The sequence below is a fragment of the Poecilia mexicana genome, unplaced genomic scaffold (assembly GCF_051168715.1).
Source record: "Poecilia mexicana isolate PSO_F unplaced genomic scaffold, ASM5116871v1 scaffold_15, whole genome shotgun sequence".
NCBI lineage: Eukaryota > Metazoa > Chordata > Actinopteri > Cyprinodontiformes > Poeciliidae > Poecilia > Poecilia mexicana.
In genome coordinates, this window is record NW_028263384.1 from 24468073 (window position 1) to 24491050 (window position 22978).

General features: G+C 39.1%; 4 protein-coding genes across 6 annotated transcripts in view; 1 reads left to right on the forward strand and 3 right to left on the reverse strand.

The window, feature by feature from the left end:
- The window catches only part of slx4ip (SLX4 interacting protein), a 43777-nt gene extending 43527 nt beyond the window's left edge, over positions 1–250 (reverse strand). For both annotated transcript variants that reach the window (XM_014982085.2, XM_014982081.2), the window contains exon 1: positions 178–250. In XM_014982085.2, the coding sequence (XP_014837571.2) occupies positions 178–191 (14 nt within the window). In that variant the 5' untranslated portion in view covers positions 192–250. The remainder of the gene's footprint in view (positions 1–177) is intronic.
- On the forward strand, positions 194–3215 carry mkks (MKKS centrosomal shuttling protein). Its single transcript, XM_014982080.2, has 4 exons — positions 194–1202; positions 1732–1910; positions 2072–2182; positions 2745–3215. The coding sequence occupies exons 1-4, from the start codon at positions 194–196 to the stop codon at positions 3171–3173; spliced, it is 1728 nt and encodes a 575-aa protein (XP_014837566.2). The 3' UTR covers positions 3174–3215.
- Positions 3216–3218: 3 nt separating this feature from the next.
- Positions 3219–11564, reverse strand: srd5a2b (steroid-5-alpha-reductase, alpha polypeptide 2b). 2 transcript variants are annotated; one of them, XM_014982087.2, is made up of 5 exons: positions 8774–11564; positions 7062–7225; positions 6861–6962; positions 6632–6782; positions 3219–6544 (listed from the first exon to the last, which is right to left on the reverse strand). In XM_014982087.2, exons 1-5 carry the CDS (start codon positions 9046–9048, stop codon positions 6478–6480), a joined length of 759 nt encoding a protein of 252 aa, XP_014837573.1. In that variant the 5' UTR covers positions 9049–11564; the 3' UTR covers positions 3219–6477. The 2 variants fall into 2 exon arrangements, with proteins under 2 accessions (XP_014837573.1, XP_087869119.1); XM_088012993.1 differs by having other exon boundaries at positions 3219–6782.
- A 146-nt stretch (positions 11565–11710) lies between these two features.
- On the reverse strand, positions 11711–22780 carry memo1 (mediator of cell motility 1). The gene is made up of 9 exons (XM_014982079.2): positions 22329–22780; positions 20549–20630; positions 20403–20471; positions 20086–20198; positions 19260–19371; positions 16709–16851; positions 16528–16604; positions 15863–15967; positions 11711–15302 (listed from the first exon to the last, which is right to left on the reverse strand). Exons 1-9 carry the CDS (start codon positions 22387–22389, stop codon positions 15171–15173), a joined length of 894 nt encoding a protein of 297 aa, XP_014837565.1. The 5' UTR covers positions 22390–22780; the 3' UTR covers positions 11711–15170.
- Positions 22781–22978: the final 198 nt, after the last annotated feature.

Here is a 22978-nt window from a genome sequence, read left to right on the forward strand (position 1 = left end):
TGAAATAATTTAAATAAAATCGCAATGTTACTTTAAAAAGAGTAAACCTTTTAAAGCACTGCAATATTTGTTAATACGTTTTAAGCATGTATATAAAACCTTTGCATTTTTTGCTAATGTTTTAGTTAGGCAGTGTTAAAAACCACTAAGTGAATAATAGCAAGTTGACACCCTTACATTTGAAGCAGCATTGATGCATATAGCGAGTTATTTAAGTTCACTGATGCAGATGTCTCGACTCGTGAAGAAATCTCCCTCTGTCTGTACGGATCTCCCTCTGAACAGCTCAGATGTTTGTAACAAACTCCGCCTGATGAAGGAGCTTCTCAAGTCTTCTTACGGTCCTACTGCCAGGCTGAAACAAGTTCATAACAACATCGGAGGGGCCGTAGTGACCACCTCCACCTCATCTGTTCTCCTTCAAGCCATTTCCTCTTCTCATCCCATCGTGAGTCTGATAAAAGGCTCCATTCTGAATCACGTCTCCCGCTTTAGTGACTGTGGTTTGTTTGCTTCTGTTTTCTGTCTGTCTCTAATTGAAGAAGCAGGGCGGTGTGACCTCAGCCAAAACGTGATAATCAGAGTAAACAAGCACCTTCTGTCTCTCTGCACTGCTCATCTACAACAAGAGGACTGTGGTTGTAAAGTCCAGCTGGATTTTTGCAGCAGCCAGAGTTTGATTACTTTAGCTCGCAGTGTTATCTCCAGCAAACCGACATGCGTGCTTTCAGAACCAGAATCAGCCCACGTCAGCAGGCTGGCTGTTCAAGCCTTCTTACTGACTGTTCCTTGCAACATCCCAGATAAAGTCCGGCTTGGCAGAACAGTTACTATCCCAATGGAGGGACACTCTGTGCTGGAATCAGCCGTCTTTCCAGGCCTACTATTGGACACGCCTGAAAACATTTCTCTTGGCAATCTTTGTAGTCCACTGCGTATGGTTCTGTTCAGTGCATCTCTGGCTGGAGATCTTAGTGAACTTGGAGATGGTAGGATCGAGGTGCATCAGGGTGTGGACACTGACTCACAGATCGTAGATCAGCTTTTGGAACTTGGAAAGCAGGTGCTTAAAGATGAGGTGAAGTTATTTGTGTGTCAGAAGGTCATCCACCCAGTGCTGCAGCACTACTTGAGATGCAATGGTGTAATAGTCATAGAGAGACTTGGAATCAGCCTCATGGAGCCACTTATTCAGCTGACAGGTAGGACTTTGTTTCATCCAAATATACAGATAAGTACAAATACAATCTAGATTGCATAGTATTGCTTAAAAGTACAATAACGGTGAAGGGGATGCAAGGCATCTCTGAAAATGAATGTTTTTGTACAATAGCTTTTGTGATTAATGTTCTCCCTGTCCAGTCGGTCAGATTAGACAGTTCATTTACTATATAGCGGATTTCTGAATTCAATGGTGGTCACTGAATTTTATGCAGGGTGGCTAAACTCAAATAAACAGAGACATTTCAGATTTTTATTACTAATGAAAAAAGTGAGAAAAATGTAGAATTTTCTTTTCGTTTTACAATTATCCACTACTTTGTGTTGATCTTTCACATATAATCTGAGTAAATCACATTGTGAGTCGTAAAATGACAAAATGTGGACAACTTAAAGCTGATTGAATTCTTTTGGAAGCCACTGTAAGCACCTACATGTACACTGCGTTTCATCAATGTCTGTAGTTTGCAGTTAAAATACAATTTTGCTCCTGGTTGACTTCTCTAATAGGTGCTCAACCTGTGGCAACACTGCACACCACAGTCCCATGGGAAGCCTATGGAGAGGTCCATGTCAGTGTTAGGCCGTTTGGATCCAAGACAAAGCTGCATTTACACCCTGCTGGGAAAACAACCATCTGTACCATGATCCTCTGCCACAGGAATGAAACGATGCTCAGTGAACTGAAGGTAAGATAAAATAGAAACTACAGCTCCATTGTTGGTTTTAATGCATAAAGTAAATTAATAAAGGATATTAAGGATGTAAAATGCATGGCGGTGCTATTGTTTTTCAATGATACATGCCTCTTTATGCCTGTGTTATAAACCAATATTTTTAAATGCTGCAGCTGGTGTGCCAGAAGACGGAGCATGTGTTGAGGCTCACTCTGAGGGAGCCGTGTGCTTTACTCGGAGGTGGCTGCACTGAAACCCACTTAGCTGCTTATGTCAGACACCAGGTCAAAATCCTTTCCATTTATTCATTTTTTATTAACTTTACTAGGGCTGGATAATAAATCAGTAATAATATATGTCATGGTAGGCACAGGATCAATGTTAATAGATAATGTATCTATGTATTTTCAATACATAGAACATTCACTGAACTCTTATCCAGAACCACATGACATTCTGGGAGATGTAGGCAGAGGAAAAAAAATTAGACACTCAGCCTCTCATGGTTAGCTAAGCAAGGTTTGTGGCATCTATTAACTCACTCAGTCTTTGGTTACCTAGCAACAACCTGCAGCTGAGTAACTTGTGCAGTATCAGTTTAAGGTTTTGCCACCCTGCCTCATAACTTCTTAAAATAAAAAATAAAAAAACAGCATGTAGTGACAACTGGATAAAAGAGAAAAGGTCACGTCACTAGTTTTCCAGTATTCCAGATATTTAAAACAAAAATAGATATCACCTGATCTGAAACGTTTATATTGTGAGATGTTGTTTTCAGCCATTATCCTCCAGCCCTAAACTTTACATTAATCTTAGCTTTTGTAATGATAATATCTTCTTTTACAGAGCAAGAATGACGTGTCGGAGTCCTCACCTGTTTTGGGCTGCTCACAGACGGAGTACCTTCTTGCCGGTGAGGCGTTCTGCCGCTCTCTGGAGTCGGTGGCCACGTCTCTAGAGCACGACGACGGGGCTTCTCTCATCGACCTGACTCACGCACACCACTGGACTCTCCCTTCAGATGCTACAGAGGAACATCTGGAGGACGCTGCGGCACTCTGTGGCTGTGGAGTGGTACAAAGCTGCCAAAATAAAAAGTGGAGCTACCTAAACACTGAATATGCAGAGTTCTCCCCAGAACCCTTGTTAACAGCGTCACCGCTGCAGCCGACCGTACTCGACTCCTTCACAGCTAAAGTTAACGCGTTAGAAGTTGCCGTGGAAACTGCTAATCTTGTACTGGATGTGAGATATGTCATTCAGGATGTGAACTAACTAAAGAGATGTGTTATCAACAATTACATAATGTCACAGACACACTTTTGTGATTTTTAATTTTATTATTACGCTATGTAAACAGTAAATTACATTTTTACTATTCTTATTCAGCATGCAGAACACTCTGGCAGTAAATTAATTCACATCAATATAGCATCCCCACTGTAAAACAAAATGGTGGCACCATCATGCTTTGGGAATGTTGGTCTTCAGCAAGAAGCAGGAAGTTCCTACCATCTCTTCCATGGATCATAAAGAGTATTATCCTCAACTCCAATGTCTTTCTAACCATATGGCCAGAAAGAGATATAAAAAGGAGCAGCAAAAGCAAATGAGGTGGATTATCAGAGCTTGTTAACAACTTATGGTCTCATCCAGGACATGTTGCTGTGGAACATCGTCTCTACTGCCCAGATATTGAGCTGTTGGCATGTCATGACAGCCTTCAGAATGTTCTTCAGTGAGAACACTTTTCAGTTTTATTACAATACTGACTGCTACCGAAGATCCTTCCTGTCCACAGCATCACCATCCATGACAACTTAAAATTTGAAAAGTGCAACACATAAACACAGAACAGTTTTGTTCACGTACTGTTTGCAGTCAGGTTTAGAGCATAATTGAATATTTGGAGTGCTGGTCAGAAGTTTATGTGCATTCATCTTGCACTTCGGTCCCTCAGTGTTTGCAGCAGGATGCTGCATATCTTCTATAAGTCTGTTTTGGAGTGTGTAATCTCTTTGGTCATCATCTGTTGGGACAACAGCATCGGAGCGAGGGACAACAGAGTCAGTGAGAAAAGCTCAGCAAGCTGATGAAGAAGGTTGGCTGTTTTCTGGACTGTTCTGGGGATGATGGTGCAAAGAAGAACTTTTCATAAAGCCAAGAAAATTTTGGACAATCCTTAGCATCCTCTACATCATAACAAAAACAGTTTTTAGTCAGAGGTTTCCTCAAAGCTGCTGTAATACAGACTGCTACAAAATGTTGAACTACATAAAGCCTAATACCAGAAATAATGGTAACTGGCCTGAAATGTTATAGTGCTTTATCTAGTTCCGAGGGTCAAAATGCCTTACACTACAATTAGTCATCCATTCGTCATCCACAGACGGAGTGGGGATTTGAATTAGCAACCCACTGTTTACAGAACAAACTCCTGCCTCAGAGAATCAGAACATCAAACTTTTTTTAAATTGAGCTGGTTATTACCCACCTTTAAAAAACCTTAGCAAAGTTTCATGAAACATTAAATGGACTCCCACATGTTTTTGTTTTGTTACTTTTTTTGAAATATGTATTGACCGTATGGCCAGAAAGAGACAAAAGAAATGTCAAATTCTAATTAAATTCTAATTAAATAATACTTCTTTCATCTCTTAAAAAATAAATAAAATTTCAGTTTTGATGTGGGCACAAATGATAGTAAATCATGAAATTTTCTTTAAAAAAAACCCATCTGATCCACTGAGCAATGAAACGGACATGAATAGAATAGCCTTTACTCCATAGTTTTCTTCCAGTCCAGTCAAGTCAAGTTTATTTGAACATCACATTTTAGCAACAAGACAGTTTGCAGTGCTTTACACACACATCACACAGTATCCAGTTATGAAACAAGTAATAAACATTACATTTCATCAAATGTCAAAGGTAATTCTAACACATGGGGGTTTAGACTTGATTTAAAGGAACTCAGTGTTTCAACTGTTATACAGTTTTTGGGAAGTTGGTTTCAGATTTGTACTTATTACCGTATACTGCATATTGGTGTATATAATATTTAATGACACATTAGGTTGTTATGAGTTGCTGGACACTATTAAAAGCTCTTTTTTGTTAGTTTGTTTTAGTGTTTCTTTGTGCGCACAGCCATTTTGGATTCCTGAATAAAAGCTGGCACTCGTACCTGCAATTCTGAGAGCATCCACCAGGCGTCACAAAGCAAAAACAAGATGGCCTTGAAAGGTTTCATAAATATCAGAATATAAAAGATAAATTAGGTGTTAAGAGGGCTGAAAGCACAATTTGGATGCAGATTCCTAAAGCCATCTGCCAAAAAAATTATTTCTTTTCCCTTTTTTTAATGGTCACAGGGGGTTGGTGCCTTTCTCCAGCAGTCGTTGGACAGATCCCCAGTCCATCACAGAGCAACACAGAGAAAAACAACCATGGGAACCACACCCTCATATATACAAATTTAGATACCATTTAATCTAACAGTTATGTATTTGAACTGTGGGAGTACCAGGAGAGCACCATGCATGCACAATGAGAACATGTAAACTCCATGTTCTCAGAAAGACCAAGGATAGGGAGTCGAAACCAGCACCTTTATTCTTCCAGAAACGAGAATGTGCAGAACCCAAACACACGCTCAGAAGGTAAATTCAGCTGTTCGACTCATGTATGGTGAAACGTGGCTGCATTTAGAAGTTGAGGGACTGAAGCTGTAAAGGGTGGACTGGAGACACTTGACTAGATCCTCCATCAGGGGGCAAATAACAAGCATAGACACAATTTGATACAGAATGAGTTTGAGGAAAACATTCACTTTCTTAAAAATAGTAGAGGCCTCAAACACATCCATGCAGGTGCAGCAAACATCTGATTTAAAAATGGTACACTGAGTTTATAGTGTTTTTCTTGTAAAACTGAAAACTCAAAATGGTTTAAAAACCATTAAACCACAAAAAGACCACAAAAAGACCACAAAAATCACATTCTTCTAGTCATACTCATCACATACAATTGCATACACTGATACGCAGACAAGTAGGCAACTCTGGGTTAAGTGCCTTGAGCAGGGGAACATCAACATGTGACAGGAAGAAGCTGGAACCTGCATTATTATGTTTTTATGGTGTGAAGCACTTCGAACTGTCTTGTTGCTGAAATGTGTTATACAAATAAACTTGACTTGACTTGACTTGGAACCCACAAATTCCAACTTCAAAATTATTACTCTACCCAGTGAGCCACATTTGCCCTCTGGTGAGGAGACTGTGTTCTTTTTCTTCAAGGCATAAATAGATCAAGGGCTGCACGGTGAGAAAATTGTGGCTATAAAGTTCTGGGTTTGAATCCCAGTCTGCAGGCATTTGTGCATTTAGTTTGCATGGTTTCCCCATTTATGTGTGGGTTCCTTCTGGGTACTCTGGTTTCCTCAGCACAGCACATGTTTAAAAAGAGCAACCTTAAAAGTAGAGACCTCAGAAATATGTCTATAAAATATCATGCGTTTGGTGTTCTAGAGATAAAACTAGAACCGTTCCCCGACAAAAAGTAATGAGAGGATGGTTCAGAAGATGAATGGAATCAAAGCCTTTCGAAACCTGGGGTATTCTTTAAAATGTTCCTTATAAAACCTGCAACAAAGATAAGAGAAATTAGGAATAAAAGAATCGACAGTACAAAAACAGGGATCATTAATCTTTTGAAAATATTGTAGGTACTTGTGATGGTAATAGGCTCTTGGTCCAATAAAACAGAGGCTAAAGACAGCGATCGAAATTCCTGGAAGGGACCATGTCACTATGGCATAGCCAAACCACTCCACCAGCTCCCCAAAGTAGTTGGCACCAGACACATATTCAAATAGGCCTCCTGCAGGAGATTAAGGAGACCGTGTGAGTGTAAGCACACTTTGGAGGAGAGTTTGCTTGAGTATAATCAGGTTCATACCTGCTGGAATTTTGTAAACTATCTCTTTAGATTTCCTCAGGTTGCGCAGAATGTAATCGCTGTGTATATTAATGGCCATTCCGATGTAAAACACCACTAAGCCTGAAACAACATGCAACACAACTAACATTTCACAAGCCGTCTTATGTTTAAAACGGATTTAAGATGAGAGGAGGGTTGGGGGGAAGAGCGTGTGCTTACCAATTGTATAGCGGTAGCCAGCTGACCATTTCTCATCAAACTGGGCACAGTGCAGCAGATAGTGACCCTGCAGAAAACCGTTCAAAAAGCAGAAGAAACCTCCTGTGGTCATCACACTCAGAGGGAAAGGCTGTCCTCTGGTTAGCAGGGAATACACAAATGTCCTGTGATAGACAGAAAGATAACAGAAAGAGAAGGTAGACCAAGAGGTGGAGGTGTAACGTTACTACAGCTCATATCCTGGATAAGTTGAGGCATTCCTAAAATCAAGGTCCCAGAGTTTGGAGGCAGAGTAGGTAGGCACAGAATCCAAGCTGCTTGAGGTCGAGTCCGAAGTGCTTTATTTGGCCAGCAAATTAGCCTGACCTGAACCTGAACGGAGTATTGTTGAGAGGAAGTTGAGAGGCTGCAGAGCCAACAATGTGGATGAGCTGAAGGTTGCTTTCAAAACAATCTGGGCTTCCACAGCAGAACCACAGTTTGATCCCCTCCATGTTCAGCTTCACTGATGCAATAACTCATGCAAAAGGAGGACCAATCAACTATTGAGTGCAAATACAGTTCATGACAATGTTATAAGAGAGTGTATCAGTAAAGACCAAATATGAACAGAAATAAACACTTAAAATATGTCTTATGAATCTACTGGGCTGATTTATTGAAATAAATTAACTTTTCTAACATTTCAAGATCCAGCTGAATGTAAATGGCTTTCCCATTGCTTATATTGTCTTTCAGGTAAAATGATAGAAGTTTTCAAACATAAACAAGGTCATATAATATGAACCCTAATCCCCCAGTACCAGGGGCAGAGATAAACTTTTCCCCCTACACTCATTACTGGATGTCCCTCCAGTTCAACATAGACATATTTGGCATCGACAAAAATGTCAGATTCTTGGAAGCTGATAAAAACCATTAGAGTGGAGCAGGAAGCATCTGAGTTTATGTCCAAGGGCTGCGGGACAGATGTCAGTGACCAGAGCCTTCATCAAAAAAAACATTGTAGGGAGCTCTGGAAGTGGCAAAAAAATTATATATTTTGGTAGTTCAGGGAAAAAAAATCTGCAAAATGTGTCTAAATTTGGTGTAAGCTTTCATATTTTACACTGGATTTTGGAAATCCAGTGTAAAAAATGTGGAAGTAAAAAAAAGAAGAAGAAAAAAACGTACTGTTTTATTGTAATTGGATGAAAAATAAATTAAAAATAATAAATTAAAATAATGCAAGCACATAGCTATGTAAAAATAATTTTATTATGTTTAGTAAGTGAAAACGCAGGAAATCTGTTTAGTAGATGGTGGCAACTTGTGCCACTGGAAAAACACTTGGGAATGTTTTAATGAAACCTCTGCAAATTTGCTCTAGTTTATGTCAGCTGCATCAATCTTTGCACAGGTGGATGTACGGTTTCCAAATGTTTACATTTCTAAAAGGTTTATGTACTGCAAAGTGCAAAAATATTCTGGCAAGGGACAAAAAAAAAAAAAACTAATTATTTTATGCATCCGCATTTTTAACTATAGCAGCATCCCAAAGGTTTGCTTTATTTTGGTACCAAGATCATTGAAATAGTTTGTCATTGCTGAATAAAACTAAACTACATTTAGGTATGTTATTTTAAAGATGTACTTCAGGCAACCCTGTGGGGCTTATGAGGTTTTAAATGCACTCTTCGCATCCTAAATTAAGCCTCTCTCTTTGCTCTTACCTGTGGAAATAGTGCAGACAGAAGGTCTTTAGCAATATGGCCCTCCCCATAGCGGAATATTGGCGTGAAAGGTGCATCAGCAGCAGGGGCATCAGAAGAGCTGGCATCTCCTGCAGGAACCAGGCGACTCTGGCAGGGACCATCCTAGCCGGAGCGGTGGGTTTCATGTGGCGTCCATAGGAGGCCTGTGCCTTCCTGTGATTGATCAGGTGAAGAAGTCCTGCCAGCAGCATCCCACAGCTCAGACAGTTCACCACGCTCTCATAGCAGTGCATCTTGCAGGTCTTGTCCTCCACGCTACAGTAATCCCTTCCAGTTCCGAACTAATCCTGAGTATCTGTTTAAAGCTGAATGGATGTAAACAGCCTCTCTGTGACTCCTCCCAGAGAAAACAGCCAAAGTCTGTCAGCCAGCCTGCTGAAACATGAAAGTGTTCCCTTTTTCACAGCTTATGTACATATTTTGCCTGAGGCGAGGTTATGATTATCCCGCCCTCCCGAGCACAAATTTAGGTTTTGCAGTAAACCGGGAGCAACAGCCATGGAGTCATCTGTGACAGATGACTTCTGGTAAGAGCTTGCTTCATGTTAAAACTCCCTAATATATGCATCCATCCAGTTAAAAAGCTCACAAAGCAACCTGGGCAAAGAAAAAAAAATCTGGAAATCTGATTGTTTTAATAGATTTATTTGTGCACTTGCACATTATTTCCTAATTGAAATGGGACCAAGTAGTTAAAGCTTTTCAATCTCCTCAGCAACTGCTTGGATTACATGAATGTGGATGACCACGTCGTTGGCACGCCTGTCATATTAGATAAACAGGGCTAGATTTAATAGATGAGAAAAAAAGGAAATAACTGAAACAAGTTCAAATAAAAGCTGAAAAGACTCCAAACGGTGAGAAGCAATCTGATTTCTGCAGTATGGCTTCCAGGAAGCTACAGAGCTGAAAGGATCATTACTTCCTGTTGTTACTGGAGATAATAATCATAAATTTTCTGCCGGATAATGCAAATGTAATGAGATTGAACTGGAGTGCTTTAGAACAAGTTATGCTTTTTAAGTGCTTCTCCTGTTCGTGGTGCTGCCTTGAGTACACAACTCCAAAAATTAGATCATCACTGAAAAGTTAATTTAATTCATTCATTCATTCAATTTTAAGAGTGAAACTAGAATTTCATAGAGACCGATAACACAGCATGATTGGTCTAATTTTTAGAGCAAATATCTTAGTATACTTGAGACAAAAACTTGAGTGACTATTCAGCAAAACATAGGAGCATATTTTGAGTAAATAATTCCTTAATATTGACAGAAAAGAATTAGTTCTGCTGGTAGATTATTTCACTTACATTGGAAAAAGTTTTGATATAAGTGAAATAGTCCGCCAGCAGAAATGTTTTTTTTGTTTTTTTTTTATCAACCTGGGCTAATTAAGGAATTATTTAGTTAAAAGATAGCACACTTGAAATCAGGCAAATCTAAGATTATCTGAAACTAAATCAAAAGTACTTCATAAAATGTGTTTTTGCAGTGTATATTTTAGGCGTCATGTCTTCATTTAGAAAACATCTAAATGGCTTACAGCTAATGAAAACCCAGCATTTTGACTCTTAAATTAATAAAAACAAGGCTTTTTAATACAAAAAAGTTATGATCCACATCATAACGGGAAGAACTGCTGATTTGATGGTTTTCCAGCACAGTCACTGACACTCCCCAAGGACGGTAACCTCATTGCTAAAGCAGCTGGCTACAGAGTGATGCATGCAACATATCAAAGGAAAGTTTGGCAAAAGGAAAAACTGTGGTAGAGAATGATGCACGAGCAAAGACCATTCAAATGCTTAGGGAGATTCACAAGGAGCCCCACAGGATACGAGCTGCAGCTGCCAGAAGTAGAGATGTCAGAAATGTCTTATGTGGGACTAGTAGGACAAGGATTGGACTGTTGATTAGTGTCCCAAAGTTCTCTTAAAATGAAAATAAATTTTGTATTTTGTAAGGCAAAGAGTCTGAGCTGCTAGAGAACCATTGTGAAGTTTCAGTGACAATTTGGGTGCCATGTCACCTGCTTGTCTTGGTCCACTGGGTTTAAAAAAGAAAAAAAAAATCAAGTTCAAGACATTAAGTTTGACAGAATTGGGACGTTTTAAAGCACTTCCCCTCTTCTGACAGGTTTATAATTATGCCGATTTCCTCTTCCAGCAGGATCTGGTGTCTCCCCACACTGCCAAAGGTTCAAATGCTGGTTTATTGTGTTACTGTGCTCGAGTGGCCTGCAAACTGGGCTGACCTCAAACCCATGGATCCTCTATGGCAGGAGTGTCCAAAGTCGGTCCTGGAGGGCCGGCATCCTGCATGTTTTAGTTTTCTCCCTAGTGGTAGTAACAACCTCCTCACCAAGTCAGTGTTCTGAATAGGCCTCTAATGAGCCATCATTTGATGCAGGTGTGTTAAACCAGGGAGAGAACTAAAACATGCAGGACGCCGGCCCTCCAGGACCGACTTTGGACACCCCTGCTCTATGGACTTAAGGTCAGCAGGCTGATGAGACACACCAGTCCCAACAACGCAGATGACCTGAAACCAACCATTAAAGCAACCTGGACTTCCACTACATCCCAGCAGAACCACAGTCTGAGCTCCTCCATGCTGCATTGATGTAGTAACTAATGGAAAACCAAGAATATATAACTATACTTTTCTGTATTAAACATTCTTTTTTTTCCTCATGTTTCTTTATTTGCTGTACGCTATAATCAAATTAACCAAATTTATGAAATAATTTACCTCTTCAATGATATTCTAATTTCGTCTCAGAACAATCTATAGAGCATAAGACTTTCTAAATTTCCAAGTCTGAAAGTATATGCAGCAAAAATCGTTTTTTTTTTTTTTTTTGTGACAGAAAAACAAGACACTTAAGCAGATGTGCTTTTCAGTACATTTTACTTCTTTTGTAACATGAATCTTCTGCCTTTTCTGAAGAGCCTTTTGGGATGCTTTGTCAATGGAACCTGAGATCAAAAAAACTCCATTACGGGAGTAGATAAGCAGTATTTTTTTTTTTTTTTTTTTTTTTTTTAGTGTAGTTTTACGATGAGAAAACTTCCAAATCCTAAATAGAGAGGAAAAGAAAATATAAAAGAAAAACATCTCTAAAAAGACAAATAACCAAAGACAGAGAAATGAACAGTGTCGAGGTTAAGCTATTTGTCTCTCGCTACAAGAATGAAGTTTGACAGAACACAACTCCCTCGCTGGAGAAAGGAGATAACAGTGGGTGCCATTTTAGCCCAACAGACGGGTGTGCAGGGTAAGAAGTGATGAAGTGTTGCGCGGGCCGGAAACTAAGTTGGGCTGTCGGCAAAAGGGAAGAGGAGGGGAAAGAGTACACAAAAACTGAAAATACATTTTAGAAAATAAGACTGAAAGTGAGAATATGCTTTATATATCTATTTATATATATATTTATATATATATAAATGTGCAACAGTGATAAAAGGCACAATAGCACAGTGTGTCATGCTTTGCTAGTTTCCTGTAAATTAGCATAAGAGGTCTTGTGAGTCGGGGGGTTCAGCCTTCAGTCTGCGTTCCACTCGGTTCAACGAGGTTTGCGTTAATACTAGATGTGGAATGAGATGGGAATTACCTTAAAGCAGAAAAATATAAATGTAATTTACCATGAGCAGCAAATGCATCACGCTGCGCATTGTCAAGTTTCTATTAAAAACTCATGTCGCTTTTAGGAATGATTAATGCCCAATCAGCTCCTGTGGCCAATTTACAGCGTTATACAGCCTTGCAAAAGTATTTACGCTCAGTATTTAAATTTTTCAAATTTGTGCCTAGAACTGAAGTACATTTTAATGGTATTTTCTACGGGCACAAAGAAATGCATTATTTTGAAGTGGGAAGAACGTTATGCACGGCCTTCAAAACAGTATTGCACAACCACAAGCCTACTAATAAGATAAGATGGACCAGACAGAAGCAGTCACGAGAACCAGAGTAACTCTGGAGGAGCTGGAGAGACCCACAGCTCTGGTGGGACAACCTGTCGACAGATTCACTCCGCAAATTTGGCCTTAAAGGACATGTGGCAAGAAGAAAGCCACAAGAAGTCCCATTTGTCATGTAAGGTTACTGCACACACACAGAGAAATGTGCTCTGGTCAAATGTGGTGGAAAAGCAACACTGGATGCTTAGTCCACACCACCTGCACAACATGCTTTGGGGATGCTTTTCATCCGCACACAGGGAAGCTGGGAAAAAACATGGCAGAGACTGCAAAAGACTGGGGACTGAAGGGGGGAATGTGCCTCTACCAGGAGAGCTAACCTCCAACAATTTATGTCAGAATGGTCCAGGCAAAGAACAGAATTAAATCCGATTGGAAAACTAAGTGATTATCACAGATAATTTCAATCCAATCTAACAGAAATTAAGCCATTCTTGAAGGCTGCATGTTTAAAAAAAAAGATAACATTAAAACGTCATTAATAAAAGTTGCAGTGACGTTATTGATCCCAACTGACCCACATTTCCCCTGCTCTCCTTTGACCAGTAAACTCTTTAATAGGTGGCGGAAAATAAAGGAGACTGAAAGCCCATCCAAATGGCCAAATATGTCATTGGCAAGCAAAGTTTTAATGCAATGCCATTAAAATATACACTGCTGTCTTTCAGTTTCCGTATGTGCAAAGCTAGTAGAAACATACCCTACAGACCTGCAGGGGAAGGGAGGGTGGCTAAAAACAGACCTATGTCACATTTCTTAGACCGATTTTTCTTTGTAACAATGTTTTTTATTGGTATGATATATAAAATACAATAAAATACCTCAACAATTCAAGTGGGGTAAATAATTTTGCAAAGCATTGTAAAAGCAACAGTCCTCTTGGGCTTTTGTGCTTCAGTATTTCCAAACCTTTAGCCAATGAATTCAAAATGCAGCTGGTAGCAATATCTCTCAGAGTTCTGGGGGAAATTTGACAGATCATTATGTTTTTGAGGAGATTTAGAAAACTTTGACCATCCACTATGTTCTGGTTTATAACAAATTTAGACCAAACCAATTTTGAAATAATTATGACATGGAACTTTGAAAGATAAAGTTGCAAAAGTAGCCAAGACACAAACTGAAATGTGTTGTTGTGCAAAACCTTTTGACATTATTCAGTCAAAAACACGAAGCCGTAATTAAAAACCTCCTTCGCAGACGTGACATGTAATCTTTGAAGGTGGTGGTCATTCCAGCTTGGCTGCTTGATTTGGATCGCATTGAAAGAAAGCTTGACTCAATATGAAACAAAAGCATTTTACAATTCAAGGAAAAAGGGAAAAAAAAAAAAGTAATCACTTCAGTGTGAAGAGCGAATTACTACAGAGATCAAAGAGGGAAGTGTAAACTGTAACTAGACGGTGCCAGAGTCCGGATTTGATTACATTTCTGTGGCATCCATAACTGCAGCGAGGTGCTGAAAATGTAATCTATAATGCCATAAACATACGACTGGATCAAAGGATCAGTGGTACACACATCGATCTACAGGCCAAACCATGTTGACAACCTCAGAGCCAAACTGACGTAGCTGCTACTCAAATCTACACACTAATCCAGTTAATACTATCACATCTATCAAAACTTCTATAAAGTAAAAAAAAGGTTAAAATATGAATAAAATATATATATATATTAAACCAATATTATGATTATAATGTGTGTGTGTTTTTGTTTTTTTTTTTGGTTTTATACAGTAGGGTCTATGTGAACTTTGTCGAGTGCAGCCCTTTTTTTATGCTGTATAGTGGTAGCAGTTACCTATGACACGGTTTCCCAAGTTAGCGTAGCATTAGGCTTGATGCAGTCAGAAGACTCACTCCATCCTCATCTGGGAAGAGCTGAATATTCTCCAATAACATCTGCAGTTTTATTTAAATTGGTATTCTTCAGGGGGGGGGGCGAGTTATAAGAGAACACATCAAATCCAAATAAATCTTTTTTTTTCACATCTCTGTTGCTCGTCATTATTGGGAAAACAAAGGAGGGTCTATGGGGATAATGCAAAAAGAAAGATTTGCTACTCCTGGAGCTTCCTCCAACCCAGTCACCTCCATCCTCTCCTGAAATTTCACCGCAACGAAAAGCTCGGAAGACACTTCAAACTAAGAGGCGGGTGGAGAAAAGTGAAGAAGAGCTGAGGGACTTAAGGGAAATTATTTTATTGGCTTCAATTATCTAAGTTTTTCCTGCACATAGTGGGCTTTACTGAGGGACTTGGGGGGGCATCGGGGTAGGAATCGGGGGAATCATGGGTCAAGGTTATGGCATTAATATAGTAAGGGCAGGGTGGCGGCGTTGCAGTGGCCCCTGCAGAAGTTGACCTCAATGAACGATGAGCGCCCCAGCAGCGTAACTCACGGAGCTGTCCTGCCAGTTCCTGCACTGACTCGACTGGGCGTAGTTCAGGAAAGAAAAGTTCATTTCTAAACCAGACTTCCTAAGCTCGGCCACAGCCTGCAAAACAGAAACTGATCGTTAGTTTCTACGTGATGGTTTGCAAGCAGACAAATTATGCAAACATTGCTATGACCCTTCCTTGTTCATACTCCTTGAACTTTCTAAATTGTGTGGCACTAAAATACAATCAGTGTTTGTTGTTTTTTTAAATTGGGATTCAATGTGATAAAACGCAAAGTGGTGTTGTAGCACAGAAATCTGTTAAAAATCTTAAAATAATTGAAAAGTTTTTATTTCTCTCCGTTTTGGGGGGTCTCCCTGCGCATGCATGGATTTTCTCCAGGTACTCTGGCTTCCTCTCAGTGTAAAAATTAATTGATCACTTTAAATCACCTGAAGGTGTCAGTGTGTGTGTGCAAATATGCACACACACTAGGTAAAAATGACATTTATTACCATCTTAACAACAACAATATTTCTTAATGAGTGTAACATAATACCAACAGTTTGCTCATATCATGCAGCAAGAGTGTTAGTAATATTTGGATATTTAACCAGCAATGAGAATTATCCACTAAAAGTCAGTACTAATAGATTAAGTGTTCAGCTGTTCTTACATTTAGCAGCACTCCAATAGGGTGACGTCCACAGATGGTGTTACGGTACTTCTTCAAGTAGTTGGTGAAAGAAATGGGATCCAGTTGCTCTATAATGCTCATCCCCTACAAAAGAAGAACAAACTACATTTTAAAAAATGTAGGTCAAACCATGTTGACAGTGTAAAAAAAAAAGAAGAAAAAAAAATATTTTTGGACTTCATGTTTTCTGTCATTAGGGTGTTCAACGAAAGCCAGGGAGAATCTGCCCTATTTTTAGATTAAAACATTTTGGATATGCCTTCTAATATGTTGATTTTTTATAAATACAAGGAGGAACTCCTCTTTGTCTTACATTCAAACTTTTATCTCAGTTTGAATAAGTTGCACCACTTTCACAAAAAAAAGCTTATGTTGGTAATTCACAATATGACTAATTTATTTAATATGTATGTTCAAACATAAAGAAAGCCTCTTGAAGAAATATACTAGAGCATATCTTTAGATCAACCATTATTTTAGTCTCCTCCATAAAAAACATAAGCAGCAGCAAGAAAAATCAATATAATCTAATGGTATCAACATTACTTCCATATCCAATAAATGAGATATACTTAGTACAATTTGCTAGAGCTCTTCAATCTACTAATACATTCACATTTGACCCTGTCTTACTAAGTAGTTACCATTTTATCAAGATGCTCAATAGATCTGTAGATCTCTCCTTGAGACTCGTCGTAGTACGTGTAGCGAAAACGCTGGCCTTCAACAGAGAAATTAACAACAACAAAAATAAATTGTTTCTTTTGTCATGCATGACACAAACTCGGTGAAAATGTCAGCATTCTTTCAGTTTCTGATACCTACCCCAGTGGCAGAAGTCAGAAGAGATTATGAAAAGGTTAGAAGGATCTGCCAGGTATTTGCTGAGCAGCCTCCCATACTCCTGCTCCTTAGACTCACTCAGAGCACCCACAAGCACAGGAACAATGCTGAACTCATCTTTGTGGCTGCAAAATCAGATTAAGAGAACAACTCGAGTTGCATTTTAGACACACTCTATACAACAGCTTCATGCATACAGAAATTAAAGGTTTTCCTACATAAAGAGCCAGAGTACTCTGTTCAATCTCTTGCATAATCCCTCTTTAAGCCTGTCACCACCCGAAGTAACAGAAGGTTTTATCAATTATTCATGTGAATCAGTGTAATTTGGATTACCCCAAACATAAGGGCACCGAGAAGCAAAAAAAAAAAATAATTCCATATTTTGCTCTGCAAAGAGTTGAAAGAAACAGAACATAACTGGTATCATCCATTAGATGACTTTTTCTCCACTTATCTGCCAAGTTGCAGCACATTAGGAGTAACAATATAGAGAAGTCAATGACTTGATGCAATCTGCATGGTTTCCTTAGACAGTTTTTAAACTAATTTGAATAATAAATTGAGCTTACTGCGCTGTTTGATTACTAGGATCAATTTGAATGTATGTATGATTGAATTGGAATGATTTGTGTAAAGTGTCTCGAGACAACACTTGCTGCGAATTGGCGCTATATAAATAAACTGACTGGAAAAGCACAGTTGGACACAAGACAAAAACATTTTCAAGTTTTGTTTTCCTTAACTGGAGACAAAGTGCAACACAAGTCAGACAAGACTGTAGCAAAGAGCAAAGTGCACAACAGCCACAGTGCCACGCTAATGTAAAAAGGGTCTGAATGGCTCAACAATTTGTAGCTGCAAGGGGAATCAGAGGTGTTTGTTATATTGCCACAGCATTTTGTTCCTCTGCAGATTTTTCAGGTACACAACAAAAGGAGCCGTTTGCCTCTGGATGCTTCATGCCACCTGTGCTTAAATTCATACCTACTTTGAAGATTGATCATTTAAAGTAATTTTTTCTACTATATTCAGAGAAGATGTGTCTTTCTCATAAAAACTGAACAGTTGAACAAAGGCGTGTTGCGTGGTTTGTATGAGCATGCTTGATGTGGGTTTTTGATGTTTGAGCAGCTAATAGGTGAAGTTTGGGCCTGGCCTCCAGGATGAAAGAGGAAAGTGTGAGAATCTGATGGAGACATTCTGTGACGTTACACTGCGGTTCTTTAATCTCCATCTGGATGTGTGCACGGGCCTCCACAAGAAAAGCACGCAGATAACGTTTCTACACTTCAAAGTCAGCCAAGTGCCTTATGCACTCATTGTGCGAAGTCATTAGATATCAGCAAAACTGCACCTGAAAACACATTGGGTTCGACTTGGTTTGTCATTTCTTTGCAATGCAGAAAGTGTCACAATCAGATCAGCGATTAGCTTGTTGTTATTATTAGACATGCAAGATGTTTGCTAAAAGACACATTACTTCACTGGATGGATACAACTGTATCCTAACCCAGATCTGTGCTTTACGCTATATGTATACAAGGGGACAATGTGGCTATGCGTCCCCAGTAAACAAAGTTTGCCAACAGAACGTCATCCATATCTCGTTTCCACTGAGCAGTACAGTTGGGTGTGGCTCTGTACATCATTTTATGATCCTGCACATTCAGGAGAGCGTTTAAGCCTCCAGTTGGACTCTCACTGGGCATGCGGGGTTCAACCCATGCCCATGACAAACGTAAGTTTCCTCTTTGTCGCAAGTAGTGACATTTTCTGTCCCTCGATCAATGAAGTGTGTTGTGCAGCACCGCCTTGTCTGTACTGTAGTCCTATGGACTTCAACTGAAACAGGGTAGGATTGTTTCACTTCTGATCGGTTCTATGAGTCGCTTTTACAATAGAAACCAACAAAATAGCTTACCGAATCGACCTGCATATCGATACATTTCCACTGCAATGTATCAACATGCTGAGTCTCTACTCAGAAATTATAAAAGAAGAGACTTGGTATAGAAAAAAGGTTTAATTTAGAGGAGCTTGAAGATGGGGTTTTGTGGACAAACACTGCTAAGCATTGTAATGTTATTTAGTCATCAGTTCAGCTGATCATATTTTCTGTTAACTAAAAGTGCAAAACATTATAAATCATTCTGTGTACAGCACACTGTGGTGAAAGACAAAATAAATCAAACCTTCAGTCAAATTTATGTCTTTGGAGTTCTAGGAGGCTTATGGAGAAAATTAAAAACACCACATACCCTGAATATCATCAACACATTTCTATGAAATGATTGCACACACACTGCTGTGTGTGTGCAATTTTGATTTCTTTGGAAATAAAACTGCATGGGCAGATCAGTGAATAAGTAAAATCCAGCATTTTTCACCTGAGGCCAAAAATTAAATCCATCTTGTTGGAAAGATGTCTTCCATGTAATCTGTGCCTTGCTACAGCTTTGCAGGATCACTTCAATTCTTTGTATCTTGGATTAAAAATTGTGAAACTTTGCATCCTTCCCATGTGCATTACCTCTCCATGGCTTTAGCAGTGTAAGGCAAGTGCATTTCAATACTGTGCTCATCTTCATCTGTCTGCAGACTCATCCTCTCAAACAACCCAGTCTTCCAGAGGTCTGCGTAAACTGCAAAAGACAGAGTTTAATTATCAGTGCACGATAAAGCTCTGATTTGGCTTCAGATCAAATTGATGAGTACAGCATGAGTAAGCATTAAGGTGTAAATAAAGATGACAAAAAGAAATTTTAATTTAAAAAAATTATATATGTGTATAAAATCATAGAATCAACCTTTAAAAATTGCTGAAGGATGTCTAACCTATCTGAGCTGTCAAATACAACTTCAGACTATTCCTTTTCTGTGTAGTGATTCATAATAATTACAAAGAATTAGGTCAACTTTGTTTTTATCTTAAAATATTAATTCTAGTATTACAGCTAACAGTTCAGATAAATCACTATGCTTCCAAGGAATTTTAGTAAATATAAGCAAACACCCGGTTAAAGAATTTATACTCCTGGGCATTTTTTTCTCATTTTGCCAAGGTATAACCACAAAATTAAATACATTTTATTGAAATTTCATGTCAACAATCAACAATACAAAGTGAATAATTGTGAAGTGGAAGAAAAGAGAAATATGTTTTTCAACTTTATTAACAAATTAAGTCACGAAAGGAGAAGACATTTATATATATGTATGTATATAAACCCTTAATGTATGTTCTTCAATCCAAACTCTCTGAATAAATCAGCAGCTGGAAAAAAATTCACACTTAAGTTCTAAAGACAGACATATAGAGCAGAAGCAGAAATCACAGGAGTGAAAGCTGCAAGTACCCTTCTGGTCGATTCTCAGGTCATAGAGGGGCGTTCTATAGACGTCTGCAGGCGACAGGGCACAGCGGGAGAGGGGCACATGGTGTGAAGGTCCCAGAATGAACACCCTACGACTGAGAACCAAGAGGAATTTATCTCACTCGCGCCATTAACACACAACCAGACACCAGCTCTATTATCTGTTATCTACACAGCATCTGTTTGTTCTATTTAAGTACTGAAGTACCCTAACCCCTAACTCTAAACGTAAGAGACTTTTATTTAGCACATTTTTTTTCTTAAATGAGAAATAAAGCCAGAAAGATGAAGGGCCTTACGTAACAGAGGGATCCACCTGCTTGTAAGCATGTGCTGCACAAGCACCACAGTAGGTATACCCGGCATGGCTGCAAGCAGAAAACATGTTGGTAAAGTGTGAATACTATTTCGCACGCTCTAGGGATGGTTGTCAGTGTGCTCTTACGGCGCAATGATGGCTCTAGCAGGTCTGATTGTGGACTGTGCTTGGGACAGCCAGCCTTCTAGTTGTGCATTCAGCTGGGATCCTGGAAAGTAAAACAAATAAATAAAATTAAATACGGTGCTGTGTGCAGAAGAGCAGAGACATACGAAAACCACAGGAAAGCAGCTATAATAAACTGTAATTAGTTTGATCTAATTACATTTTTTAATTGTTATTTTTAATTGCATTTTGAGTTCTGTGGTTTTATAATTGGCAGTCATCTCTGTGTTGTTGCCCTTCCTGGCCACGTCTCTCTTGAAAAAGAGATTTTGAATCTCAGTAAGATTCATCTAGTTAAATATAGGTTATAAAAATTAAAAAAAAAACATACTGGAACTTCAATGATTTGATAGGAAAAAAAATGCATGAGTAAAATTTTAAAAGGAAATGCATTCTTGGATTTGTGATATTAAAAGCTCAGCCAACATGCAAACTGAATGCATTTGCACTCTGCTCAACACTAGTACAGGTGAGTAGTAGTAACCAGTTACATTACTTGAGTAACTTTTTTGGGAAAAGAAAAAAATACTGAAGGAGTGGTTTTACTACACCATGCATTTTACTTTTACTTATTATTATGAAGTATCAGTGCTCTTACTTGAATAAATATCTGGATAATTTACCCACTATGAAAAATATCACTAGATGAACAAACATTTTTAAAAAATGCTACAGACACACACCTACAGTTTATGTTAAATTGAGACTTGTTATTTATACACAAGCTTGTTCTAATCTTATTTTCTATCTGCTGGGCCATTGGAGGTCAAATCAACATACAGTAGACACCATGCACTGTCACTGGACCTACTTTAGCCTGATCTAACATACATTACCTAAAGTAAGTATTAGCTTCATAAGTTTTAGATAGACTTCTTCAGTCTGAATTTAGTTTGTAATCATGCTTCTCATTTGTATGATTTATTTTAATCTTTAAAATAACTTCCAAATGATATTACATCATATGTTATGATCAGTCACTCTGTACTCAAGTAGCATTTTTACCAAATACTTTTGTACTTATACATGAGTAATAATATGTTGAAGTAGTGCTAGTCTTGAGGAAAAACTTTGTCTACTGCACCCACTCTTCTTTTGAGTGGAAAAACTGAGCGGTTTGTAGGGATTTTTCTATAAGAAATAGCTCACGGTTTGTAAAATGGGGGAAGGGGTGCAACATGAAACTTCTGGTTTCTGCCAAGCCCTGCCCAGTCCTTTGTTTGACGCCAGGGAGAATTTCAACACATTACCTAAGCGGGTCGGAGAACAACAAGAGACCATAATGACAACAGTTTCTCATACTGCTGAATGTTTAAAGAGCGCTGGGACTTTTCTAAGAGTGCATCAGTTAGCATGTAGGCCAGGAAGTTCTGCTATGTTAGCCATGTTAGCTTTGGTTGACTTCAAAAACCCCATCAGTGTAATTTTGCTCCCCGCAGAAGCTCTCCTGTTTACAGACACAATCACAAGATACAGTGCTGGATGAGCTTAAACTCACCGTGCACCTCATAAGGTGACACAGAAAAGGAGCATCCTATCAGATAAATGTTAGCCTATCGACTTTATCTTAGCTTTATTTATCGGCAATCAACGTCAGCGGAGGAAAAACTAAGAAATAAACCATTATTATATTTTGCAGGTTATACATCACAAAAAATAATAATAAAACACACAATAAAAAAGGAAAAACATGAGTTAAGATTCAGCATGCTAACTCAGACCGTGCTGAGCTGACAGTTACCCGAAGCTGAGTACCAACTCCCGGCGTGACTTGCTTCTCTGCACACCACTCGATTTGACATCTTGGTTCCCAAGCCGCCTATCTTGGTTCGCTAGATTCTCGTCAAACCGGGGAAAATGAAACAGAATTGTAAACTCCGGCGTTTGCTCACTGACAGATAATGTAGCGCCTACTGCTAGCTGACTTCAATAGACAAAGAGCAATCGGCAGTTGGACTGTACAGACAGCTGGGCTAGCTAGCTTATGGCCTCTGTGTGGTTACCGGTTAGTAAGTTCAGTCAGCCCGTTCTGACAGCCCGGAAATGTAACCGTGGAATCTAAAAAGGCACAAATTACAAAATACCGTGCCAGTTTGAAACAATAACGACAACAATACGAAAGGCTGGAGCTGTCACAGCCGCTATCAGAGGATTACTGATTTGTCTGGAAAAGCCAGGTAAGGGGCGTGGCTAAAACTGTTATCAAAGTGACGTCGGGTATTTTGATTGGTTAGATAAATAAGTAAAGAGGGTGGAGCCTTTACTTGGACTAGAGGCTTCGCACCATTTGTTGGCCGGCGAGGAGAGTGACTGCCATCGGGGTGGAGTTTCTTCACCACTTCTCCAAAATAGGACCAGGGCGCTGCATCCTGCGCCTTCAAAACCATATTT

Excerpts from the sequence above, each read along its gene's own strand:
- memo1 (XM_014982079.2), bottom strand. The coding sequence starts at position 22,389 with ATGTCAAATCGAGTGGTGTGCAGAGAAGCAAGTCACGCCGGGAGTTGG. Across the intron at positions 19,372-20,085 it reads CCTGAGAATCGACCAGAAGG|TTTACGCAGACCTCTGGAAG; the intron begins GTACTTGCAGCT and ends TGTCTTTTGCAG. Across the intron at positions 15,968-16,527 it reads TTGAGCATCTTGATAAAATG|GGGATGAGCATTATAGAGCA; the intron begins GTAACTACTTAG and ends CTTCTTTTGTAG.
- mkks (XM_014982080.2), top strand. The coding sequence starts at position 194 with ATGCATATAGCGAGTTATTTAAGTTCACTGATGCAGATGTCTCGACTC. Across the intron at positions 1,911-2,071 it reads CGATGCTCAGTGAACTGAAG|CTGGTGTGCCAGAAGACGGA; the intron begins GTAAGATAAAAT and ends TAAATGCTGCAG. Across the intron at positions 2,183-2,744 it reads CTGCTTATGTCAGACACCAG|AGCAAGAATGACGTGTCGGA; the intron begins GTCAAAATCCTT and ends CTTCTTTTACAG.
- srd5a2b (XM_088012993.1), bottom strand. The coding sequence starts at position 9,048 with ATGCACTGCTATGAGAGCGTGGTGAACTGTCTGAGCTGTGGGATGCTG. Across the intron at positions 7,226-8,773 it reads TGTCTGCACTATTTCCACAG|GACATTTGTGTATTCCCTGC; the intron begins GTAAGAGCAAAG and ends TGTCTATCACAG. Across the intron at positions 6,783-6,860 it reads AGTTTACAAAATTCCAGCAG|GAGGCCTATTTGAATATGTG; the intron begins GTATGAACCTGA and ends AATCTCCTGCAG.